The sequence below is a fragment of the Carassius carassius genome, chromosome 7 (assembly GCF_963082965.1).
Source record: "Carassius carassius chromosome 7, fCarCar2.1, whole genome shotgun sequence".
NCBI classification, from domain to species: Eukaryota; Metazoa; Chordata; class Actinopteri; order Cypriniformes; family Cyprinidae; genus Carassius; species Carassius carassius.
The window spans coordinates 34683477-34710904 of NC_081761.1; the positions used below are offsets into that span (position 1 = coordinate 34683477).

At 38.1% G+C, this 27428-nt stretch overlaps 1 protein-coding gene across 2 annotated transcripts in view; it reads right to left on the bottom strand.

Annotated features, from left to right (window-relative positions):
* The window catches only part of LOC132144029 (ubiquitin carboxyl-terminal hydrolase 34-like), a 66084-nt gene that overhangs the window by 6855 nt on the left and 31801 nt on the right, over positions 1–27428 (bottom strand). Inside the window, exons 30-65 of one of the 2 annotated variants that reach the window (XM_059554741.1) lie at positions 23603–23725; positions 23431–23514; positions 23156–23242; positions 22838–23038; positions 22675–22757; positions 22522–22562; positions 22299–22423; positions 21861–22013; positions 20639–20799; positions 20096–20415; positions 18977–19140; positions 18514–18579; positions 18285–18431; positions 18138–18194; positions 17975–18052; positions 16996–17090; positions 16744–16916; positions 16500–16650; positions 16329–16407; positions 16203–16256; positions 15670–15759; positions 15524–15588; positions 15234–15309; positions 6645–6692; positions 6462–6527; positions 6066–6146; positions 5835–5920; positions 5534–5702; positions 5143–5217; positions 4906–5057; positions 4582–4735; positions 4129–4173; positions 3950–4054; positions 3713–3860; positions 2344–2648; positions 1931–2260 (exon numbers count right to left, since the gene is read on the bottom strand). In XM_059554741.1, coding sequence (XP_059410724.1) covers positions 1931–2260; positions 2344–2648; positions 3713–3860; positions 3950–4054; positions 4129–4173; positions 4582–4735; positions 4906–5057; positions 5143–5217; positions 5534–5702; positions 5835–5920; positions 6066–6146; positions 6462–6527; positions 6645–6692; positions 15234–15309; positions 15524–15588; positions 15670–15759; positions 16203–16256; positions 16329–16407; positions 16500–16650; positions 16744–16916; positions 16996–17090; positions 17975–18052; positions 18138–18194; positions 18285–18431; positions 18514–18579; positions 18977–19140; positions 20096–20415; positions 20639–20799; positions 21861–22013; positions 22299–22423; positions 22522–22562; positions 22675–22757; positions 22838–23038; positions 23156–23242; positions 23431–23514; positions 23603–23725 — 4437 coding nt within the window. The remainder of the gene's footprint in view (positions 1–1930; positions 2261–2343; positions 2649–3712; positions 3861–3949; positions 4055–4128; positions 4174–4581; positions 4736–4905; positions 5058–5142; positions 5218–5533; positions 5703–5834; positions 5921–6065; positions 6147–6461; positions 6528–6644; positions 6693–15233; positions 15310–15523; positions 15589–15669; positions 15760–16202; positions 16257–16328; positions 16408–16499; positions 16651–16743; positions 16917–16995; positions 17091–17974; positions 18053–18137; positions 18195–18284; positions 18432–18513; positions 18580–18976; positions 19141–20095; positions 20416–20638; positions 20800–21860; positions 22014–22298; positions 22424–22521; positions 22563–22674; positions 22758–22837; positions 23039–23155; positions 23243–23430; positions 23515–23602; positions 23726–27428) is intronic. The other variant, XM_059554742.1, reaches the window with a different exon arrangement.

Genomic DNA, 27428 nt, shown 5'->3' on the forward strand with positions numbered 1-27428 from the left:
TAGTATTATTATATGCAGTGCTTTATTTTATTTGAGATTAAAAACTTTTGCAAACCTGTTATAATAACTTGGGACAAGATTTGAGCATTTAAACACCGATTTGATCCAATTTTTATAGCCATAAACATCATTTATACTATTTAAAATATGTACAGTCGTGGCCAAAAGTTTTGAGAATTACATAAATATTGGAAATTGGAAAAGTTGCTGCTTAAGTTTTTATAATAGCAATTTGCATATACTCCAGAATGTTATGAAGAGTGATCAGATGAATTGCATTGTCCTTCTTTGCCATGAAAATTAACTTAATCCCAAAAAAACCTTTCCACTGCATTTCATTGCTGTCATTAAAGGACCTGCTGAAATCATTTCAGTAATCGTCTTGTTAACTCAGGTGAGAATGTTGACGAGCACAAGGCTGGAGATCATTATGTCAGGCTGATTGGGTGAGAATGGCAGACTTGACATGTTAAAAGGAGGGTGATGCTTGAAATCATTGTTCTTCCATTGTTAACCATGGTGACCTGCAAAGAAACGCGTGCAGCCATCATTGCGTTGCATAAAAATGGCTTCACAGGCAAGGATATTGTGGCTACTAAGATTGCACCTAAATCAACAATTTATAGGATCATCAAGAACTTCAAGGAAAGAGGTTCAATTCTTGTAAAGAAGGCTTCAGGGCGTCCAAGAAAGTCCAGCAAGCGCCAGGATGGTCTCCTAAAGAGGATTCAGCTGCGGGATCGGAGTGCCACCAGTGCAGAGCTTGCTCAGGAATGGCAGCAGGCAGGTGTGAGCGCATCTGCACGCACAGTGAGGCCAAGACTTCTGGAAGATGGCCTGGTGTCAAGAAGGGCAGCAAAGAAGCCACTTCTCTCCAAAAAAAACATCAGGGACAGATTGATCTTCTGCAGAAAGTATAGTGAATGGACTGCTGAGGACTGGGGCAAAGTCATTCTCAGATGAAGCCCCTTTCCGATTGTTTGGGGCATCTGGAAAAAGGCTTGTCCGGAGAAGAAAAGGAGAGCGCTACCATCAGTCCTGTGTCATGCCAACAGTAAAGCATCCTGACACCATTCATGTGTGGGGTTGCTTCTCATCCAAGGGAGTGAGCTCACTCACAATTCTGCCCAAAAACACAGCCATGAATAAAGAATGGTACCAAAACACCCTCCAACAGCAACTTCTTCCAGCAATCCAACAACAGTTTGGTGAAGAACAATGCATTTTCCAGCACGATGGAGCACCGTGCCATAAGGCAAAAGTGATAACTAAGTGGCTCGGGGACCAGAATGTTGAAATTTTGAATATGACATAAATGTCATGTAATTGTCGATAAAAGCCTTTGAAACGTATGAAGTGCTTGTAATTATATTTCAGTACATCACAGAAACAACTGAAACAAAGATCTAAAAGCAGTTTAGCGGCAAACTTTTTGAAAACTAATATTCATGTAATTCTCAAAACTTTTGGCCACGACTGTACAAATAATTTAAACCAATACACAAACATTTATAAAGTAAATGTGTAATAAAAAAATCCCCACAGACTAATTAAATTATTTAAAAGAGACACTAAAGGCATTTATAATGTTAAAAAAGTTTGCCATTTCAAATCAGCATACTAGAAAGATTTCTAAAGGACCCCATCACAGAAATAAATAAAGTTTTAAATGATATTAAAACAGAAAAGAGTTATTTAATATTTTACAACATTACATTTTCCTGTAACAGTATTTTTGATCAAATAAATGCAGCCTTGAGAAGAGACTGTCAAAAAATGTAAACGACAACTATGCCATAAATTAAAGATTTTTTTTTTTAATGGTGCCATAGTTACTGATAAACTATGCCATAAATAAAAGAAAAAAACGTGTTTGATCATATTTCATGTAATAACTTTGGTAGTGAAGGAGTGTAGGTGCTGTACTCGCCCCTGGGTACTGGCTGGCATGGGGCGTGAGGTTTTTGAAGGCCCACTGTATGTTCTGGTGGGACGCCAGCTGGCGGGTGAAGGCGGGCGACTGCTCGCAGCACATGCGCAGGATGGCGTAATACGCCGGCAGCATCCCGCGGTTGAACAGCACCACCTCCTGATCGTCGTGGTCGGCCAGGATGTAGTTAAAGGCGATGTTTTTAGTGACGACGGGGTTTTGGATGATGAGACGCACGTTCTCGCTGCAGTCCACGCAGACGTTATACCAGAAGGACAGAAGTGCTTGCTTGTTGTGATTCGTGGCGATGGCCGGTTCTGATAACTTAGGCTGTGAGATCAAGAGAGACACATGAGAACTCAAATATGCATCATATGAGCACCTTGAAATGCTTTCATCTGCACATGAAGTACCTGGAAGAGGTTCCAGAGGTCCATGAAGTAGCTGGAGAACATGAGCTTCTCGGTTTTGGAGATGAGGCAGTAGGTCATGAAGCTGAAGTACTGCACCAGTTTGGTGGTCCCGTGCACTGGCACGTCCACGTAGAGCTTGGCCCGGCCCAGCAGGCCCAACAGCAGGTTGTAGACCTGGTGCAGAACCACGGTGGTGTCAGGACTCAGCGGGAGGTCCCGCGTGGGGATGTGAAGGGAGCGCGTGGAGCGGAACATCTGACGAAACGAGTTGCTCGGGATGAGAGACACCAGCAGATACGCCGCCGCTGAGAGAGATGCACAAAATAACATCAAATCTGACATTTTATCAAGCAAAGATATATTACTATAAAAATAAGACTAGCTATCTATTTTGTAGATGTTTGTGGGGATGCATTAAATGTTTTTTTTAAGGAACATTTATTAATATTTTTAAGCATCTGTGTAGTTCTTGATGGTCTTATAATGTGTATTCATATATACACTACTATTCTACTACTAAAAGTCTGGGGCAGAGTTCATCATCATTAACTAAACCTGAAAAAAACTTTCTGAAAAAAAATTTTTTTTTGTTAATTAGTTATAAAATCCAAAAACTTACAATGAATAGAATAAAATAAAAAATAAATAAAATTCATGCTATAATAAATAAAATTCCTGTTTTATTACAGCAAGAGAACAGTTCTCATTTTTGTTAAGCTTTAGTTGAAGTATTAAAATAACTAAAACCAACATAAAAACTATACAGTCTTATTGTTAAAGAAAAGAAACTAATACAAATGTCAACACAATACAATTACAAAAAGTTTGAAACTAAAAAATGAAAACAGAAAATAAAAATATAAACCAAAACTATAATAGTAGAAGTCTTATTAGCCCGCCAAGGCTTTTTGATCAAAAACATAGTAGACACAGTAATACTGTGAAATATCACTACAATTTAAAATAAGTTTTCTACTGTAATGTGTTTTAAAATGTAATTTTCAGCATCCTTCCTCCAGTCTTCAGTGTCACATGATCCTTCAGAAATCACTCTCATATGCTGATTTGCAGCTCAAGAAACATTCCTGATTATTATCAATGTTGAAAACATCTGTGCTGCTTCATATTTTTGCAGAAATGTGGATACTTTTTACAGGATTCTTTAATTAATATAAAGTAAAAATAGAACAGCATTTATTTGAAATAGTAATCTTTTGTAATGTTATAAATGACTGTACAGTCACTTTTAATCAATTTAATGCATCCTTGCTATATATATATATATATATATATATATATATATATATATATATATATATATATATATATATATATATATTTATATATATATATATATATTTATTCTTACATGTTCGGACTCGTGGGTAGTTGTGCGCCAGCAGAAACCTCTCCACCCAGTTCTCCATATTCTGCAGGACCCAGCTGTGAGCCAGCTTATTACGTGGCGTCTGGACGGCCAACCAGTCCAAACACTGAGACGGGTTATACTCGATCACCTGACAGACAGAGTCAGGTGGTAAAGAACTGTTTCAGTGGAGAGGTGAGAAAGCAGAAGAGTGATGGGACTGTGTGTGGACAGATGTACCTCCCAGATCCTCTGCAGGATGTAGGACGCAAACGAGGGCATTCCTGGAGGACCAGCAGCAAACTCCATCAGCATCGTCAGCAGCTTGAAGAACGGATTCGCCGCCTGTCAGACAAACGCAAAATGTTAGTTAGTGTGTGTAAGAGTAAAACAAGAATAGCAGTGAGAGCTGGACTTACCTCTGGAGTCAGTTTAGCGATGGAGGTGAACAGCATTGACACGATCTACACCAGCAGAAGAACACAAACCATGAGATCTTGTGCTGTCGTTTGAGATAACTGATGGCATGCTTAGCTATAATCTGAGGACAAAGACTTTTCCAAGAACTAAGCTACACTACTGTTCAAAAATTTGTCTTTGGTGTGTGTTTTTTGTAATGTTCAGCAAGTGCATCAAATTGAAAGTGACAGTAAAGACATTTATAATGTTACAAAAGATTCCCATTTCAAAAAATGCTTTCTATTAATCAACAGACACTTAAAATATGAAGGAGCATACGTTGATTATAGTAAAAATATATATTTCTTAAGCAGCAAATCAGCATGATTTCTGAAGGATCATGTGACACTGAAGACTGGAGTAAGTGTTATAATGAGCTTAATCTAAAAACACTAGAAGTGTGTATATCTTACGTGTTCTGCCAGGCGGTTGTTGTATCTGCAGAGGCTGAATATGAGGTTGCAGGTCTGTCTGATGTTGATGCTGTCTCTGATGTGTTGGAACAGGAAGGGGAAACCTTTTCCTCCGGTCAGCGCGGCCATGTCACTCTGAGACAGAGTCAAGTGTCTACAGACAGAGACAAATGGTCAGAGATTACTACTCTATTACAGTAAAAACGGCTAATGGGGCAACTCTGTCTGGTAGCTTTAACAGCCCTAAAATAGGTTTAATTTTCTTTGAAAGAATTTGAAGGTGAACTATGATCCGTTTGGGGTGAAATATGATATGCTTTGTACCTCTCAGATCTGGACTGCTCCACCAGCAGAGCTATGAGTGCGATCATCTTCTCCAGAGCGGCCGGACGGTACTTCTCCTCGGCCAGTGACAGGATGTCCTCCTCTTCATCCTCCTCACCCTCCTCCTCCTCAGATAACACCTCCACCTGAGGCTGAGACAGAGATATGGATGTTATGATCTGAGATCAGGGAAAGCCTGAATCAAAGAAGATCGAGCCTTGATGAGACGCCACTCACATTTTCGGGTCCTTTGGTGCCTATGTAGAAATGCACCATTATAGAAATGGCTTGCAAAGATAAGAGGAACTGACTCTGTGAAGACAAAAAAAAAATTATTATATTAAAAAGAAGAAATTATTTTTTATAAATGTATACTATTTAAATGTAAAATAATTTTATACATTATTATTTTTTATATATTTTTTAAAAAAATCAAATTTTTAATAAATAACTAAGTGAAATAAGTAAATAAAATGCATGCACACATAAATTAAATAAATACATACGTTAAATAAGTAGGTAAAATAAATACAATTACATTTTTAAAAAGTAAAATAAATAAATAGAAATAAGTCAAACAAAAGCAAAAACAAGTAAGTAAATAAATAAATGCTTAAATAGCCGTTACCTCCTCTTCTCCCATTTTGGCAAACTCGTATAGAAAGGCAAAGTATTCGGTCAGGTGTTTGCTGTGCGGCTTCACTCCGTGCTCCATGATTGACAGCAGCGTTTTGACGAACCGCGTCACGCAGGAGCGGCTGCCGATGTCCTCCACCGGCCCGTCCATATCATCAGATCTGCAGGCAGACCAACACAAATGAGAACTACCCTAGAAGGATTTCACAGGATCACAGCATATGTGTTTGGAGACTTGAGGACAGGATGGTTGTCTGGCATCAGAGGAAGACAGAGAGGGACGCATCACACACCCGTCCTCCATGCCTGGCTGCAGGTACAGGTGAGCATGGACCGGTCTGAGCCGCTGGATCACGTGAATACACAACCGCTGAAACATCTGGAACATCACAGCAGCACATTAACTAGTTGTTGTAAATGCAAATGTTTTCTTACAGGGGGAGGGTGTGGGTTTGTCTGTTAATAATGATAATAATCTTCATTTAAGAAAAACCTTTAAATAAAGGTGTTTATGTGACACTCACCTGACGTACAATCTGATTGGGACACTTGATGAGAATCTGCATTGGCCACCAGTTATCATCTGCCATCTGATCCAAAAACCACTGCGCACACAAAAACACAGACACATTGATCTCCAAAACAGCATTACCCAGCAACCCTGCTGATCTCATCAGCTCTCTCCGTTCATTTCGCTCTATAGTGATTTTACAGAGCAGGGAAAACAAGAAGCTGCATGTAATGCGTCGTTTTATTTTTGGTCCCCATGAAGGAAACCGCTGAAAATCTAAAAATGCAGACAGTTTTTTGTGAGGGGTAGGATTAGGTTTTTACAGTATATAAAAACCACTATGTCTGTGGAATGTTCCTATAAAACATGGAAACCACTGTGTGTGTGTGTGTGTGTGTGTGTGTGTTACCTCGCAGGCAGCTTGGCTATTGTTAAACTGTTTGGTCAAGAGTTCAATCCACTGCAGCATCGTGGGCTGAGAGGAAAAAAAGAATGAAATGTTTAATTGCAATAACAAACAATTACTGAAACACTGCTGAAAATGTCTCTGGTAGATTACAAAAGAAGAAAAGAAGATATTAGTCCATCTCACCTTTTCTTTGGAGTGGATGAATGTCTCCAGAACAAACGATGTGCTGAGCTGTGAGAGAAAGAGAGGAAAACAACTCGAAATATAGCTGCAAGCAATGATGGCGGGCTCAAGCCATCAGTGCAAACGCCACCCCGGTGGCATCAGGAAAACTGTGCCCAGCGGGCATACGCATTTACACTAACCCTCTGGCAATCAAGTTTTAAGGGATACAGCAGTTAAAGAGTTAATCCGACCCATCTAGTCTTTGAAATCACATACACAGAACAATATATATAACTTTAGTAACACTTTATTTTAATATATATAAAAAAATGTATAAGGTGTGCATTGAAGCTGATACCTAAATGAACACATTACAATTGTTTTATGACTGCAAGTCTTTCTCCTCAAATGCTATTGAGCTTCAAATTTGCGTTTGAGCCCATGTGAAAAAGTAGCAAAATTTACATATGACTTACATTTTGTTTTAATAAATATCAAACATTCAATTTAATTGTGCATTATAGCGGTCACCCAGATGAACAATTACAGTTGTTTTTATGACCAAGTCATTCTCTTCAAATGCTACTGACGTTAGAAAAGTATATAACAATATCACATGTAACTTTAGAGACGGTCCCTAAATGGGAGACTCTCAAATGTCCATTTGTCAAGCCAACTTTATGCCTGTTTTTTTTTTTTTTTTTTTTTACTTTCTTTAGTTTTCTTTTCTCTGTGCCGGATTGCTCATGTCTTTTACCCGGGCATAGATGTCCATCCATCATTTACGAACATTCATCCACAAACATTAGGTGCGAGCAGTCGCGAGCCCGGATGGGAGAATGGCGCATGTTTTTTTTTTGTGTTTTGAGCAACTGGGATGGTGCCCCCTCTGGGAGTTGGTGCCCTACGAAGACTGCGTACTCTGCATATAGGGAGCGGCGGTACTATCTGGAAGATATATTCCTCAAACCGTCATACAAGAGGAGGTGATGCTAGTCCTTCAAGAATCACTCAAAACCTATCTGTTCATAAAGCCTATATATAAGGTCTTAATATAGTATTCCACAATACGTCGTGCTATTCTAATTAAGTCATTTTTTAGGATCATTTACGTCTCTCAGAACCTGACACATTGTAATTCTGAGACTCCAGGAAAGTTGCAGTTCTGGAAAATGGTGGCACTGTAGACTAAATGCTCCCTGATAGTGTCACACCTAATTCTTCACTTTAATTCTTAATTCTTTTGCAGTTTACGTGTTTCTGTTCTTCTCCACCTGTTTTTTTTCTGACCCTTCTGACCCAGTAAGCATTTTGCTGTCCAGTGGTCATGTCTTTGCAATTAATGTAGTGATCTAATTTTGAATATTTCTCATGAGGATCTAATCATTTTGGGTTTTTTCAGTCTAAGTGAAATGTCTTTTTTGGCTCATTTTATCAGTAAAGGAAAAAGTGTCTAATAATTCTGCACACCTGAATATAAGGAGTTTGTTTTTCTCTTCCAGTCTTCATGGTCAACTACATATATACCACACTTGTTGTCTTCTCTAGTGCAGCTCAACCAATTCACATCCCATTCGTCAATATTTGTGATATCACAAATCCCGGAAAATGCTTGTTGTATTCCAAACAATTTGTTCGTTTTAGATTTTAAAACGTGATTTTTGTTAAATAAAATATCTCCTTTTGAATTGGACTTTCAGCTTTGTAACTTTGCAGAACTTTTTTATGCTGAAACAGCAACATTACAGACTAACTAAAGTTGGAAAAGTGAAAAAGCATAATAGCACTCCTTTAATAGGCATTATTAAGCAGTTCATAAATACAGCTATAAATATTTTGTTATTGAACATATCTATAAAGTTCAATCATTGTATTTTCATACTTTAAAGGTGCCATGTGTAAAAATTGAGGTAAAAATATCCAAAAAAAAATGACCTACACGCATCAAAAGAATGAGAAGAAATAAGAGCGAGGATGTCATTAAAAAAATGTCAAGTTATAGTGCTGCAGAGATATCAACCTTAATTAGCATAAGCATTACTAGCCCCGGCCCGACAGGCGTCGTAATACCAGTTTCGGCCATGGGAGGCGGTATGCGGGCAACATAACCACCAGCCAACCTGCAATACACGAATAACTCGCACGGCTTGTGGGCGTACTTATACCTGATGTCAATCGTGTGGAAAGTACAGCCCACTACTTCATTTCAGTTCAGGGAAGAGAGCGGAAGGATGACTGAAGCCCTTGGCAAGAGACCCCTACCACCACCACCCACTACAGGGAAACAACCACGCTCGGAATCACAAATCAAATCCGATAAGAAAAGTAGCCGAACCAGAGTAAACATCGGCACTGCTTTCCATCGCTGGAGACAACTGATGGACTTGAAAGAAATGAGGTTCGACTCCGAACTTGCAACATTTCTTTTGGATTGGTAAGTAAGATGCTGTTAGTATTTTGCTAGAAGTTTGTTTTGTATTGTTTGAATTGCGTAATAAAATTGACAGAATCTGATATTTTTTATATCATAACTAACCTGCTCTGTCTAGTCTGTTGGTCTCCGTGTCCTCTTTGCTTCGTGGTTTTTCTGTGCGTGAGAAAATTGATGTGTGGCGTGAAAGCGTATGAAAAGAATCAATTGCGTGTGTCTCACGGTGAATGCTTGAGAGTTGGCAGCTCTGGTTACGTTGGTTGGCGGCTTGGCGCTAGCTTGATGTTGATAGAATGCTGTCCGTCAAATTAATTTAATTCATATAATGTGTATATACAACTCAATGTAATATGAACAAAACGAATATGAACATATTCACTGGTAAAGGTGAAGGGGAGTAGCTTGAAGATGTCATGTTTCAAAATAACTTGACATCACCCGTTCCTCTGGAGGCAAAACGTCCTCTTAGGCTTCGGCTATAGCTGTAGGGTTGTTGTGAAAGTAGGGGCGGAGCATAGAGACAATGCGTTTCTCGTTTGTTACTCTAGAGTAGACCAATTCACTTTATTGAGGCATACTGCCCCCATCTGGTATGGAATGTGTAGTATGACTTGATTTTTTTGCCAGACATGACACATGGCACCTTTAAGGATCAATTTATCATTTATAAATTATTGCATTATTTACAAACCAGTTATTAAGTTGTCAGTGGTTTATGAGATCATTAAGAAAGTGAAATTAAATGATTAATTAACTATTTTAGTGTAAATATATAAATCTTATTATTTAGACACATGATAATAGTTGGTCAGTTTGTTAATAACTGCTTTATTGACATATATTCCAGCTGTAATTCATGATAAAGTCTTTATAAATCATTTAGTAGTTTCCAGTTATCTATTTTTGTGAACTCATCTAAAGTGAGGACTATTTATACATTTAAAGCATTCACAAAGGAGATTTAAAGGAACATTCATCAACCAAACAAGTTAAACACAACACAGAGGGATACAGAGCACAGAAATATTTTTTTCAAGATGGGAAAAAATGAAACTGTACAGAAAAAAATGTATATTATAAAAAAACAATTATATATATATTATATATATATATATATATATATACACACATGTACACACAAAGCCATACCTTATGGACCACATACAACTAGAATCCTCCTTGCGAGCTTCTCTGCCGTGCACTCAAAAACTGTGCTTCCCAAATACCAACACACACACTTGTTGCTCGGCTGTGCTAATGAAACATAGCCACAGCACCACCCAGTGGACAAAACCTTTACCATCCCCAAAATGCCTCCTACTATACACACACACACACACACACACACACACACACACACACAGATAATTCAAGTGTATGGTTTCCTTTTATTGCATATTGAAATGAATATTTCTGAGTTCTGTATCAATCTGTGTTGTGTTTGTTTATTTTTATTTTTCTTAGGAAGATAACTGACTTTTTACTCTCCTTTGTAATATATGTGCTTATAAACCAAGAACAGGTTTTTTATTGCTGTATTCATAAGCTGCTTACTAATGACTATTAACCCTATCAAGTCGATTAACGCGGATACGCGTTTTGAGTCATTTTCTCCTGATAACCCCGAAAAGAACTTAAATTACACTTTCAGTTTTAATCGTACAGATAAGAGCAATACATCAATCGAATCTGTAAAGGGTCTACTTTTTTTTGGATACACACATAATAACAACAAAACTTTGTGCACTTATAAAATAAAGATAACAAACAAGGTGCGCTGTCTGCAGCCTTTGTCTGCGCTGATCTTCTTTTACAAACACGTCATTTAAATGAACTGTAACTCCGTGAATACTCAACGAAAATACATGAGAGAGATATCTATAGAAAGCTTGACATGTCTATTTTTAAACTAAACAAGTGCCGCCGAAAACAGATATTCTGTGATAAAGTAATCCATATGAAAACAACGCGATGTCTGTTTTTCATGTCTCCCTTCATTATATCTAATGTGACCACACCCCCGCGCTGAACGCGCTATTCAGATTCAAACTGAAGCGCGCGGCTTGAATACGCCCATAACAGAAGACAACCCAATCAGACTGTTCTTCAAGTTTTTTTTATTTTACTGTTTGCTTCGCGATGAGAGGAATAACACATAATTCACCCCAAAAAGATGTGATGTGGTTGAGGATTTGAGAAATGGATTTCCTCAGAAAAAAAGAATGAAGCACTTTATTCAGCAGAGATCATAAACATGAGTAAGTCTCTTTTTATTTATTTATATACTTGTACTAGTTTTCACATAACGTGTAAACGTTTTACTAGTTAGACTTTTTCCAAACTATAATTCCTGACTAAATGTATAATCAAGTGAAACATTATGAAGTTTCAATAACAATATACAACACTATACCCTTCGAAAGCTTGATGTAAATAATATAAATGTAACAAATAGATAACTGTAACAAATGTAAAAACAATGCTTTTCTTTCCATTTATTCCCCCTAAAAACCCAGAAAAATATTCTCAGCTCTTTTCAACATTAATAATAATGATGATAATAATAACAACAAACGTTTTTTTTTTTTTGTTGTTGAAAATAAGATTGTTAAAAGGATTTCTGAAGGATTGTGTGACTGGAGTAAGCATGCCAAACAATTTGTTTGAAAGTCAGCTTTGATTGTTTTTAATAAACTGTTTAAAAACTGTTTAATAAACTACAAACATAAAATTATATAGATTTATTTTGTTCTCACATTCTCTCTTGTAACTCCTCACTCTCAGTGGCACAGATGACTGAATGGCTCATTATGCAGCTCATTATGCGGCCCTTTGTCTTCTCAGGTGTAAATCACAATGATATTCATGGTAGTTGACGCCTACTCGCATATGACTTTTACCAACAAAAAGTGTCTTAGAAAATTTAAATCAATATATTGTTTTCTGTGAGTGAGTAAACAAGATGATTTTCACATCATTTAGAAAGAAAGATTCTAGGCTACAAGCTCCAGTTCTCAAAAATCCCGGGAACCATTGTTCTTTATGTGTTTTTTTGCCTTATTCAAGCGTTTTAACATTTTTAGTTTTTCACTAACCACGCATAATATTTTTTTTCTCAAAAACACAATCATGTACATACATGCATTTCACATATTATTACAGCCCAGTTTGTGCTGATTACAGTGAGATTAGTCTTTACCCATTTAGATATTTATAAGAAACTGAAAAAAGCACAAATGTCAAGGCATGACAAAACTTCTCCAGGCTCCAAAAATACCCTTAGACTCCAGAGGGTTAATGTTGGGACAAGACTTTATAAAGCATGAGCTGACTATTTACTAATGAGTGCAGTTATTATAAAGTGATACCAATGCATTTACTAATGTTAACAAATTAGACATTATTTTACAGTGTTATCAAATCTTTAAATGATTTATAAAAGTGTTTTGTAATGATTTTATTGACCTATAAGCATTTGTGAAAGTTCTGCTTGCATTACAGCTTAGTTTTCTATCTGTGAGCTGAACAGATTTACTGTTACATCCATGAGATCATGTAAATTCAAATAAATATCATGTCACAGGATGTCAAAGGTCAGTCTCAAATTAGTTTGAAATTATTATTTGCAGCACAAATAAGGTTTTTTAGGATTTTTAAAAATCCCTAAAACTGTCAGAAAAGGATAAGGCCTAAGATATTTCTATGTGAGTGGCTAAATTTATTTTTGTTTTTATAATTGTAATACATAAACTATGAAACTATACAAAATGTATAAAAAAGTAAATAAATAAATACGTACACATAAAAAAAGCAGCCAAGACGAATGAGTTTCCTTTTTATATATAGATTAAAATTGAAGACAGAAAGCAGCTGGTAAATGCGGTCACTTAATATTCAAATCCAGTAGATCCACTTCAGATTTATTGCTCAACGGTTTATGTTCACGTGGCTGTTTTCGTTTATATTTGCCAAGCTATTATGTATTTTGAAATAATCTTGTCCGTGATGTGTTCGTTCGTACGACGAAAGGCAGAATCCTGCAGCTCGAGAGATATATGTTATTCTGCCCGTCGCACTTTCAAATAGTCTTTCACACTTAAACGGGTTACAAACACCTGCATTTAGCTTTTGTTGTGTTATAATGGGTGTATTGTGTGCATCTGTGGTAATATTTTATTTTAAAAAGCTCTTAAACAAGAAAAACTTTAGTTTTGAGCTCGACACTGTACGCGCTGATCGGAGGCGGTGATTTCAGATAGGCAGCCGCAAATATTTCATTTTCACACAAATGGTTCAAAAACATCTGAATTTAGCTCTTGGTGTGTTCTAATTGGTGAATTGTGTCATATCGCCGTAATATTTTATTTTTAATAGCTATAAAACAAGAATAAACAGTTTTTTTCTGAGCTCGTCATTCCACACGCTCTTGCTCAGAGCGGTGATTCATCTCTCGTATTTCTCACGTATCACTGACCACACATCAATTATTAATGAGTCCTGAGCCGGTAATAATCAGATATGTTGGTTTAACTTGTCAGTGTGAATTAAATATAAGTATTTATTTGTATTTTTAACCGATTTAAAAGTGAAGCTAAAAGAGAGTCTCCTCCCTTTTACTCCGGGAATTGCACCTGTAGGGGCGCTATTTCTCTCAGACAATGGAAGTCTAAGCACATATACTCAAACAGAGGGACAGAGTGAGATGAGATTTTTTTTTTAATTTTCTGTTATCCATACAGTGTTTTAAAGTCATGAAACTATGCATATTTCCTCAGAATGACTTTTTCATCTGTATGAAAAAATTATTTGACGTGTTTGGAAGCTGCAATTTAAAAATACAATACAATTAATGATTCCCTTTTTACGGTCATTTCAAAAAATCACCACGGCAAAACCATTCAAGCTATCCAAAATCCATTCGCAATTTCAGTTCCTCAATGTTTTTTCAACATGTAGACAAAGTTTGGTGTGTCAAGTGTACTTCTCCTCTGAGCAGTATGCATTAATTCACAGCAGAATTTTCCCAAAAATCCATATTCAAGTCAAAATAGCCAACTTCCTGTTGGCCGTAGCTGATGACTGTAAATTAGAAAGTTGTCTGTCTTGATAAGACCAATATATGTACCGAGTTTGGTGTCTGTAGCTAAAACTAACCCCCCACTTTTGTCAAAAGGTGTCACTATAGAGTGCCTCTTCCACGCCCTTTAATAAGCTTTTGCCATTGTCTAGCTATCAGAAATACTGATATAAACTCAAAATCACCTGAAAATTATTGCAGTTTGAAATGTTGCCACGGCAACAATATTTTTAGATATCCATATCCCCCAGCAGATTTATATCGGCTGTGTTTTAGCATTATTCTGATGAAGTTTGAAGCAAATAGAGTAAAAATAAGATGATGAATTCAAAGCATTTTGAAAATGACACACTTCCTGCTGCCAGTTGGTGGCGCTATAACTTTGACTCCTAATAGTCACATATATGCAATCGACATCATACAATGAATAATCTGATGAAGTTTGATTAAAATCAGGAAATGTATGTGGATGGTATTAGACACTTCCTGTTTCTCATTTCCTGCCATAATTTCATTTTTCATCCCCAATGTCTTGAGATCATGTTGACCGAGTTTGGTGGCAATCGGGTAAAAAACCTATGACAAGTATATAAAATTCCAGGGCATGCGCTTTTTACATCTCTAAATAGCTGACTTCCTGTTGGGCAGAGCCTATGACATGTAAAACGAAAGTTGTTTGGATTGATGAGATCTATATGTGTACCGAGTTTCAAACGTCTACAAGCATGTATGATATATGGCCTTCCATATTCCAGGGGGCGCTGTAGAGCCCCTGTGCCACGCCCGTGTATCAGTCTCTGCCCGGCCCTAATGGCCGCAGGTTCCAATGTGTGTGCCAATTTTCAAGACTTTTTATGCATGTTAAGGGCCCCAAAAGCCCCTGAAACGTTAGAAAAAACAAAACAAAAAAAATAATAAAAAATAATCCTAAAGAAAACAATAGGCCTCTCGCCCTTTGGGCTTGAGCCCTAATAAGAATAATCCTTAGGGGAACAATAGGGCTCTTCGCCCCTTCGGGCTTGAGCCCTAATCATGCACCTCGTGGACAGAAACTCTAAATGATTCATCTGAAAGATGCCACTTCATCAGTTAGACTCACTTTAGCCGTCATGAGCGACACGGATTTAGGATCGGGTAAAGTGCTGGGAATACTGCTGCACAGCTGCCACATAAAACTACAGAGAAACGACAAAAGAAAACAATGAAAAAGAACAGAAGAGAATGAGAGGACAGAGCATTTACATACATTTAGAAATCAAATGGATTTTACATCGAAATAAAAGTAAAGATGAGAACAGAATATAACACTGAGAGCAGAATGTATATCACCATGCATTAAAAAATTAAATAATAATTCAAGAGTTATCAAAGTCATCTTTGTTCTTTTACCCGAAGTATGTGTGTTCAAAGATGTTCTTGTCCTGGAGAAACTGCATGTTGTCGTGCCAGATCCACTATGAGAGAGACAGAGAGAGATGAGCTGCCAGTGAAATGCTCAGGTGTGTGCAGTGAAGACTGACGGGTGAGGGCTGTACCTCTAGAAGGTCAGGAGAGATGTCAAAGGTCAAGTCCTTCTCATTCTCCTCCTCCACTCTCTTATAGAACAGCATGTAGGCACTGTGGGTCTGAAGAAGGCAAAGCATTTCTGAGGATTTCAAAAGCTCAAGCAAGACTTACTTAAATAATAATAATAATTACTATAATATTAAATATTTAAATGCCTAATTAACCTGTTAACTGTCACCCGTCCAAAATCTCAAAGTTCATCCTTTGAAACCCAGTTTAAATTCAAACATTGCATTACCATGAAAATGGTACATCAAAAATAATACTGCAAAATCTTTTCAGTCATGAATTATAAAAATTCATGCACTTTCAAGTCTATGTTCAAAAATGTAAGTGCCAGTTAACAGGTTAAATAAAATATTAATGAACAAAAAATGCATTACTTTTACTATAATAATTACAATTCATATGTAAAATAAAATGATTATAATAATCAATTCAAAAAGTTATATTTAGATTATTGTTCTGTTGTTTTAGAATAAATATTAATCACAAAACCAACCTTCTCAAAGGAGAAATCCATGAACTTGTCTGTGACAGAGTCGTACGTTTTTGTCTAGAATGAGACGAGAGCATTTTTGAATTAAAACCAACATTTTATTTATATTAGTTTATCCTAAACACCTACTGTCATCTCTCCACCAAAACACTCCGAGGCCAGCTGGGCCGAATCAAACGACTTCACCTCTGCATCATTAAACAGATACCTGCAACAGGAAATGACATCATCACAAACACATATGACGGTCAGCGATCACTAGCAAACTTTGGGCTGAAACGGTTCAGTGTGGACGCTCACCATCTGTTATTGCGGTAAGCGTGTGGGTTGACGATGTCCCTGATGAAGCTGTAATAATGGCCACCGTCCGCCGTGCCCGTGTGCACCGTCACACCAATGAGGTCATACTCGTAACTCTCCGCCACTTTGGCATCACTGTCATCAAGGAAACCTGCATATGAGATCACGTTTAGCTGACCAGAGGAGACAAATGCGATTTAAAAACAGTGTTTTAGCAGCAAGACAAAAAAATGATTTGCTCTACCTTCCTTCCGGTCTCCTTTGGCCATGAGGAAGTCCTCGGTGTACGGCGTCATGTCGAGCCGCAGCGGGAAAGAAAAGTGCGTGTTTACTTTTTCCTTCATCATGGTCACCATGTTGAACGTGTAGCGCATGGTGTTAAAGCTCAAGATCCGCGGGAGCTTCTTAAAACAAGCTCTGAGAGACACAAAGAGTTGTCAGAAAACACTGCACAGAAAGATTTCACTCCTCAGAGGAGGAAAAGAGCAAACTGTACCGTTTTTCAGCGCGGACCTTCTTCCCACACTGAGAGCAGGTGTACATGTTATCACCCTCCAGAGTGTCCTTAATGGTCACCTCGTCCAGAGACTCCTGAAGCACAGAGACGAAGACACGGATGATGACTTTATAGTAGTTTTAGGGCTCGATGCTGTGTGACTCTTCAAATGCTCTGTACACCTCCTTGACATAATACTAATATAACCAACATGATAACCCTGTCACATTACTTAATAGATGATATATGAGCAGCAAATTAGCATATTAGAGTGATATCTGAAGGATCATGTGACACTGAAGACTGCAGTAATGATGCTGAAAATTCAGCTTTGATCACAGGAATAAATTACAGTTCACAATATATATTCAGTAAACAGTATTTGTAAAATATATATATATATTTTTACAATTAAGGCATTTAAATCTCATTTAACCTCTGTAATATAATCTCACATTACGAGAGCAATATAACTTCTTTTTGTCAACAAGGTACAAACATAAATGAGCTTGAGCAGTTGAGCATGTTTTATACTTATTTTGGCCTCTTCAAGCTCTGTCATGAGAAAAAGGTTTTTTTTGCAGACAAAATACGTGCAGATAAAAAAAACTGACAGTAAATATTGTGCACATTATTTACAGTCAAGACTAGTATTAGCCCTTTTCCACTGACCCACCCAAAACATGTTGATTGTCATTTTTTCCAATAACAATGCAAGACTTATCACAAGACATAAAAACAGAGCAATGCCACTAGAAGTTACTCAGTAAACAATTCAAATAAGCCTGCGGCAGGCTTAAATTGATACTGCTTTAGCATTAATAATTACAAATAGCTATTGGTAATTTAAAATCTACAATAACATCTAAAAAATCAGCCATTGAAAAGCCTGTATTTAGTAGTTCATCCTTTTTGTGACCTGTACACAGAGCATTACGTTTCCTTCTGATGAGTTTGTGTGTGAAAGAGAAACACTCACATAGATGTTCTTCATATCAGCCACCTGACATCTGACGGTGTAAAACTCCTCAGCCGTCTGACTCACGTGATCACAGTCCTACACACAGATATCCAATCAAACGCTCATCCACCATCTCTCTCATTACACACAAGAGCTGCAGGTTCGAACAACTCGGTCTTACCAGTGAAACCACATTGTTGGTGATGATGCCTCCAAACAGTGTTTTAACAGTGTTTTTCTGAAACGACAAAGCAGCATTACACATCCAGGACTATTTCACGAAGCACGCTCAAAGCTGTTTATAAACACACAGAGACGGATGTCGTACCAGGCCCTGGCACATCTCCTCTATCTTGGTGATGAGGTCTGTGAAGAACTCGGTCATGTCTTTCTGCTCTCCTGTGTTCAGAGGCTGTTTGTCCATCGTGTAGGTCTTACAGAAGGGACGAGGGTTGTACGCCTTCCTCTCACTCTCCTGCACATGCACACCGGAGAACAAATTCACATCACATCTGCAGTCACGAGAGGGCATCACATGATTTGATAAGGTAACGTACCATTAGATAAGTGAACATCTTCTGCAGCTCCAGCAATGTGGTCTTATGCTTGATGTCCTCTGAATACTGTATTTAAAACACAGACATATACAAATATTACTAGAATACAAAAATCCAACAACATCCAGTGTGTTGCATCCAATGCACATTTCAATTATTTCAACTGTGGTAAAATGATGGTAACACATGGCCTGTCATGGTTTAGTGCATTTATGATATAGTAGTAGTAGCCCTTTGCATATATGCATTTAATCAGCGAGGATATATTTTTTCAACTGATAATAAGCGGAAATGTTTTCTGAGCAGCAAATCAGCATATTACAAATGATTTCTGAAGGATCACGTGACACTGAAGACTGGAGTAATGATGCTGAAAATTCAGCTTTGGTCACAGGAATAAATACAATTTTAAAATATATATTCAAACAGAAAAGAGGTCTGACCGCCAGTTTTGTAAACTCACTTTAGAGGTAAAGACGGCCTGTCTGGCCTCGGGGATCATGTAGAGCTGCTGGATGGTGGAGGCCAGGTAACACGTGGCGCCCAGGTTAGTCAATCCCACGAAACGGCACTCGGCTCTGACATCATCATGGGGCCAGTAATCCCATTTATACGGAGCATGAGACGCTAAAAACAAATAAACAAACACCAAAGATCAAACCAAGGCACTCGTGCACATACATGAGTATTGACTTTTCTGTGTTGCTATTGTTAAATTGTTTTAGTTGAAAAGAAAATACAAAAAATAAAACTATATATATAAAATATAATATTTAAGTAATGTAAATTACAAGTTTTGCCTTGGCAGTTAAAATAAAATGAGTTTAAATTGAATTACTAAAATTAGTAAAAAATAACTAATAATAATATAAGATAAAAATAACAATAAACAACACAATAAACTGCTAAAAAAATTATAAGTCGACTTTGTGTGTTTTTTAATACATGTGACATATAAAAGCATAGTGAGTCTTCCTTAAATCAATTTATGAGGACAACCTTGCTAATAATTAAGATGATTTAGTTTCTAATATTGTCTGAAAAAAAACCTAACACTTCACAATAACCTTCCTTAGTTAATCTTAGTTGATGCATTAACTATGAGCAATACATCGGTTACACTTTTTATGAATCTTTGCTTGTTAGTTAATAGAAATACACCTGTTTCTTAGTTCAAATTTAAAAATAAAATGCATTAGTAAATGTTGAAATTAACATTAACTGTGATTAATTATTGCTTTAGACCAGTGATCCTCAAATCTGGCTCGCGAGATCCACTTTTCCTGCAGAGTTTAGCTCCAACCCTAATCAAACACACCTAGCTGTGATTTTCTAACGGTCCTGAAGACACTGATTAGCAAACTCAGGTGTGTTTGATTAGGGCTAGAGCTAAACTCTGCAGGAACGTGGATTTGAGGATCACTGCTTTAGAAGTTTTTTTCATTGTTAGCTCATGTTAGCTAATGTACTTCACCAAATAAGTTAAATAAGGAAGTTTATTGTATTAAGTGTTAACAAAAATCTAATCAGCCTAAGCAGCAGAAATCAGAGATGGGACAGGAAGCCACTGCAGCACACTCACGGTTGTGGCGCTCACCCTGCATGTGCTGGGACATGACCCAGTTGTGCAGAAGTCTGTAGTTCTCCACCGAACCCTTGACTACCTCCACCAGCAGGTCGTACGCTGCTGCGCGGGCCGCGGGACTCTTGCATTTGGGCTGCTGTCGGTCCTTCAGGCTGGGCAGCAGGAACAGCAGGTCATACGTGTCCCTGAGGAACTCCTGACCCTCTCGAGAAAACTTAAAGGGAGGCTTGTGCTTCAGGACGCTGGTGGCGAGACGCAGGAGACCCGACAGACCGTCGTCCTCGATCGCCCCGTCCTGCTGGTCCAAAATCTCACGACTGCAAGTTGAAACACAACAGCATGCTCAAAGCTCAGTGGCTTCACAGTATTTACAAAGATAAAAGATGCATTTACTTTCTAGTAGCATAATGTTCCCAGTGATTTTCCATTAAAATGTCACTCTTGTCTAACTAATACAGTTTGTGTGTGCTCTGAAGGAGTGAGTTACACGTTTCAGAAGGAAAGTGATGCAGTAACCCTAGCAGAAGGAGTGTGTTTGACCTGCGGATGCAGTCGGCCAGGTGTCGTGCCAGGGCGTCCAGGTCCAGCAGGGTGGTCTGACTGGTGTCTTTCACATGGATGTTGTCGATGAGTTTACAGAGCAGCCAGAAATATTCCTTACAGCCGGTGTGAAACATGCCCTCCTCATCAAAGTCCTCCACCTGCGAAACCACACACACATATACTCATTTAAAGAAAGTGTGCACCCAAAAAATGAAATGGGTAAATAACACTGAGCAAGCTATTAAGAAGAGTTTATAATCATTAACTTAATCTATAAAAAAGAAATTTGTGTTCAGTGATATAAATCTGAAGTAGAATTAAAATAGAAATATATCCCTGGTTTCACAGACCAGCTTAAGGATAGTCCAAGACTAAAATGCATGTTTGAGCTGAATCCACTGAAAATATCTTAAATATGTCAGTGCCTTTGTTCTGTCTCAAGAGGCATTTTTAGTAAAGCTGCTTAAATATCTTAATTTAACTAAAGCCTAGTCCTGGTTTAAACTAAGACCAATCTGTGAAACCGAGCCGTAATGGAATCTAATTTATATTATTTTATTTTAATTTATATTTAAATAATAAATAAACAAAATCTGCAACACAAACAAAAGTGATAAAACGTATAAAGGCTTACGCAACTCAAATCAACTCTGAAATAATTTAAAACTATTTAGAACAATAAAATGCAATTTACAAAAATGAAAAAATAATTCAAATATAAATTTTAATTCAATTTTATGACTATTAAAAAAAAAACTAAGAATATAAAACAACAGACAAAGCATTATATAATTACCAAAAAATGTAACTAAAATTTAAATGAAGGACAAAAATATACAAATAAAATACATTTTTATACACATACATAGGTGCGACTAATAGTCCGAAAAATATGCTAAGTATAAGTCGCATCAGTCCAAGACTAAGTCATGACGAGGAAAAAAACATAAGTCGCATTTATTTAGAACCAAGAGAAAACATTACCGTCTACAGCCACAAGGGGGCGCTCTATGTTTTCAGTGTAGACTACAGGAGCACTGAGCAGCATAGAGCGCCCTCTCGCGGCTGGAGACGGTAATGTCTTCTCTTGGTTAATTTCTCTTGGTTCATGTCAAATTCATTTTGATAAATAAGTCCGTAATATACGGTACAAAAAATACGGTACAAATAAACACTAAAATAAGACTGGCAGATAGATCTTGTCAGTGTTTGTACTCACTCTCAGGGGTTTCAGTGCTTGTGCGTCTGGCAGGAACTTGAGCAGTGTGGACGCAGCGAGCAGCAGGAAGGATCTATTGATGGATTCTCCTCCCTCCAGACCTGACAGAGACAGCTTATACAGACCACTGCACGCCTCCTGACGCACCGCCGTCTGCGGATACAGGACAACCACAGGATAAAAATACAATCCCAAACAGCATTCCTGCAGCTCCAGCAGCAGAGCCAAGTCAATGCCAAGGTCATGAATTTGATTTCCAGAGAATGCAAAAACTCATAAAGGGCGTTTACCCTTAAAGCAAACTTAATGCTACCAAATGTGAACATTTAACTTAAAAATAGCCATTTTTGACATCCCTACTACGTGACCTTAAATAGTGTCCTTGATCAATAGAATTAATTTCAGAGAAGGGTAAAATCCTGACATTCATTCGTGTACCTCAGGTATGAGCAGCGTGAGCTTCTTGAGCCAGTCGTGCAGATGTTCACTATCAGCCAGGCTGGATTTCACCAGAGAACAGCAGTGAGCCCAGCTCACCAGCAGCCACATGGAGTAATGAGTCACTGCATGGACATTAACAATAATAAATATTAATGAAACACCACCAATAATGACAGAGAAGTAGAAACATGCACAGATATATAACCAATGTTGTGCTTACCCTCGTGTCTGGATCTGTGATCTGATTGGGCCTTCAAAACCCTGCAGGATAATCACAAGACAGAAGGGTTATAAAACATTGCAAGTAAATAAAGCAACAGATGAAAAAGGAAACCTCACGGGTGAGGATCGTGTGTTTGCACGTGTTATTCACCTGTGCGCCAGATTGTCGTACGTGTAGGCCACGTTGATGAGCCGCTGGATGAGATTGGTGCCTTGCACAAGACTTAAAAAAACCTGACGGAGAAGACAATCACGACATTTAGAAAAAGCAAGTATACTAAGACCTAAAAAAAAAAAACCCCGCAGTTTCAGACCTCTGTGAGACGAGGTATATGCAGGCCCTTCCCATGATCCCCGGCGGTTTTGCGGGACTTCCCTGGCCACGCCCTCTTCCTCTGCGAGTCCGTGAGACCAGACCAGGCGAAAACATCATGATAAGCCAGGTCCAGATCGGCCGGATCCACCGCGAACTGACAAATGAGCTTGAGCAGACACGCGAGACAGTCCAGCAGCCACTAGACCGAGAGAAGAGAAGAAACATGATATCCACAGCCACGGGAAAGAGCATGTCCTGGACTTACCTCACTTCAACATCAAGAGGAAAGAAGAAATAACGGTTATATGACACTCACCACAGTCCAGGACTCTTGTTCTTTCGGCTCTAAAATTGCAGAGTTAAAAATGTCCAGCAGAAGCTGAAGACCTCCAGACGACACAAACTACAGGAGAGACACAGGTGCTCAAATACACACCACACAGAGCACATGGACAGGTTAACAAATACAAACCGCATAAGAGTTTTACCAAAGCCCATACATGTGGTGTTCAAACGAGTATAGTTCCCTAGTTCGTATGTGAACACACAATAGCTGATTTTCAGTGGAAGTGTAAGAGAAGGAGCTTGTACCTTACAGCTCCAGGTGTTCTTGCTGTTCTCGATCTGTTCCTCACTGGAGTCGTCAGAGTCTGGATACAGATCACTGTAACTGCCCTGAAACACACACACACGCACACACACGTGTTTCAGGAGACAGGACATCTGCAGATCTGCATGTGTGAGTGTGATCCTGGACGTGTACCGTAGACTCGCGGTGAATCCTGCGGTTGGGTTTGCCGAGGGCCTCTATGATTTCTAAAGCGTAGAGCAGCTTATGAGGGCTCTTGATCCTCAACAGATCCTTCCAGCACAAACCGTCAGATCCCTAAAGCCACGGGGAGCACAAATCAAACTTCATGCAGAGCGCAATGAACAAAAACGTATGTAGAAACAATTTTCACTCAGAAATTATTAGGAGATTTAATAGTAAATGCCTGGCACACTGACATAAAAGTGAAGCAGAAATTGTTGAATTTATAAGCAAAAAGTTCATTTCTAAAGTATAAAAATATAAGAAGAGTTTATTTGCAAAAACAGATAACGCAAACCTTAAAAATCATTTTTTATTATGTTATTATTGTGTTAGTTAACTCTATTTTTAGTTTGTTTTTTTTACCTCATCAAAGTAACCCAACTTTTAATTAAGATTAATTGGAATGCACAATGAAAAAAAGATTTCAGTTATTGTAAATTAACTCTTCATATATAACATTTAATATGACAAATAGGGCTGTGCGATATGGACAAAAAACCTATCACGATTATCTGATCAATTTTGCGATTTCGATTTTAATCACGATTTTGACACAGATATGCTTTACAGTCATAAATGCATGCAGTATAAATTTGAAACCTATTTCCAAAAGAAAACCAATTAGAGCTCTATCAAAAAGCTGTAAAATGTCTCTAGAACACACATAGAGACAAGTCAAAATAATCACTAAGTAAAGATGTCAAACAAAATGTCTAGACATATGGCAAATAATAACAATAATAATAAAATAAAAACCGTGTCCAGGGATTTTTTCTTTTTTTCCATGCATTGGTCATAGAGCTCACTGTAGCGATGCCTCAGATGTTGAAATAGATTTGTTATACATTATACAGGTTCACACGTACTCCGTCTGCAGTGCGTATACAGTAAGTTATGTGTACGCAGTTCATAAGCAGCAGCGAGAGCGCGTTATTGTAACGCGAAAGCACATTAAAATAATGCACGAGCCCGAATCTATCCACTCGCACGCAGATTACCTTTGCTCTGTTAACAAAACCAGACGCGCGTGCTCAGATCATAGACTGTATAAGGCTCAGATACACCCTGTCTTTAAACGTGTCTCCTCTCGCTCAACCTGTGTCCTGTGCACTCACAACTCTCTCTGTGCTCATGCGCTAGATATTAAATCTTTTCGCACCTTTCTATTTATAACCTTTTCTGTTCTCATCTTTTACCGCGTGCAGTGTGAATCTTCTGATCCGTTAACATGGGCTCCAAAAAAAAGGCTACTCATCACAGACAGAGTGTGTGAACCTGGAGTTAGGCATATGCACAGTCTGCTCTGTTCTCGCGCTGCACTCAGGCGCGTTGCATCCTGATTGTTTCGGACAGCATAATGCGGGAGGTCAGGGCCGTGGAAATTCGTGCTATAAAGCGATTTAGAAATAGAGCATGCTCAAATCGCGATTTTATTACGATTTCGATTAATCGCACAGCCCTAATGACAAATACATAAAACGTATTAGTATAATGTATACATTTGTGCCCCAAAAAACTATAAACTATTTGTTTAATGCAAAATAGATATGTAAAATGAATTTTCACTTGAATTAACACATTAGATTAAATGTTAAATATTGAAGTAGAAACGAGTTGGCTTCCGGCACTGAATGGAGTGAACGTGTTTTTTATAGCTCTCCACACGCCTGTGACAATTTCTCTCAGTCTACCTTGTAGTCATTTAAAAATCACAAGTTGTTAATTTAGTCTGAACAATGCCGACAAAGCATAAGAAAATCGAAAAATCGAATAATGAAGAAGTGAGAGATACCGGTAATGTTCATGAAGAGCCACCGGCTAATGCTAATCAAACTAACGCTGACGTTACGGTGCCGACGAACACAGACATAATGGAAGCAATTGCAAAATTAAGCGGATCTTTTGACAGAAAGTTTGATGTCATTTCATCAACGTTAGCAGAGCTGAATGCATCTATAGCAAACATTTCTTCCCGAGTGACAGCGACTGAAGAGGCCGCGAAAGCTCATGAAACTCGCATTGAGTCACTGGAGAAACGGTGTGCACACCTGGAGACCGAATGTGGAAAACTTAAGGAAAAAACCTGCGACTTAGAGTCAAGATCTCGGCGACAAAATATTCGAATTGTCGGAATAAAAGAAGGCGCTGAAAGCGGTAAACCTACTGAGTTCGTGACAAGTCTTCTGGCGAATGTGCTGGGCAAAGAGAACTTTGACTGTCCAATTCAGATTGACAGGGCGCACCGTTCACCGCAACCTCTACGAGATGGCTGCTCTCGGGCATTTATTGCCCGAATCCATCACTATCAAGTGAAGGAACGAATTTTGCGCCTGGCAAGATCGAAACCCCTGCAATACGATGGAAAGGTGATACGTATTTTTCCAGATCTTGCCGCGGACGTCTTGAAACAGAGGCAGAAGTTCGACAACATACGTAAAAAATGCTGGGAGCATGAAGTGAGATGCGGATTTCGTTTTCCTTCCAAGTTCATCGTGACCGTGAGGGACAAAGAAACGAAGACCTTTGATTCACCTGAGGTTGCTGAAGCGTATCTACGAGGTGCGGTGGAGAGCTGGTGAAATGTTGAAATTGCTGCGCTTGATAACGGCATCAGGAAAGACTTGTGTTTATGTAACAAAACTCTTTGATATGGAAAGACTGCAAGGTTTCATTTTTGTTTGTTTTATAAGATAAGTGGGGGCTGTACTAACGGAAGAATGTTAGGTGGCATCGAGGGTGAGTTGAACGATGCAAATATTTTTTCTGGGGTGAGCATCCATAATGTTCGCATGGGATGCAATTTTTGGGGGGAGGGGGGTACAGTGGGGGTGTTTGGTCCTTTTTACAAGGTTTGTAACGTTCAGGTTTATGGGAAGGTCACTTATTTTGAGTTTGAGCTGGCAGGTTTAATGTGCAGATTTTATTTAAAAGAATCAGGCAAAAGATATTTTATTTTACATAATGACTAACGGAGTGAAGGTTCGTGGTGGCGGCACACTAAACTTATTAAGCTGCAATGTACGTGGACTTAACAGTCCAGTCAAAAGAGGAAAGGTCTATGCGCATCTTAAAAAATTAGGTGCGGAAATAGTTTTTCTCCAAGAAACGCATATTAAAACAACAACAAAATTTAGTATTAAAGCCCCTTGGATGTCTCAAGTCTACCAGTCAAATTTCACCAACAAAGCTAGAGGAGTAGCAATTGTTATTAAAAAGTCTGTCCCCTTTATACACAAGCAAACTATTAAAGATAGGAATGGCAGGTATTTAATTGTGTGTGGGGAGATAAATTCATTTCCCATTACTTTAGTGAATGTGTATGGTCCTAATTTTGACGATCCTTTATTTTTTGAAAACGTCTTCAAGATTATACCAGACTTTATGCATTCACAAGTCATCATGGCTGGTGATTACAATTGCGTGTTAAATGCGAGATTAGACACACTTCCCCGGCGAACCGCAATAAGTAAATCGGCTGGTGTACTAAATAATTATATGCGAAAGTTAAATTTGATAGATAGCTGGAGAGTTTTGCATCCCTCGGATCATGATTTTTCATTTTATTCCTCGGTTCATAAAACTTACTCTAGAATTGACTTTTTCCTAATAGATTCCAGATTGTTGCAATATATAGACTCAACTGAATATCATAATAGATTATTATCAGATCATGCCCCTGTTACTCTTAATTTAAATATAAAATTTAGTAGAGGGAATTATTCTTGGAAATTCGATAATATGCTACTGAACGATGACAAATTTTATGAGTATCTTT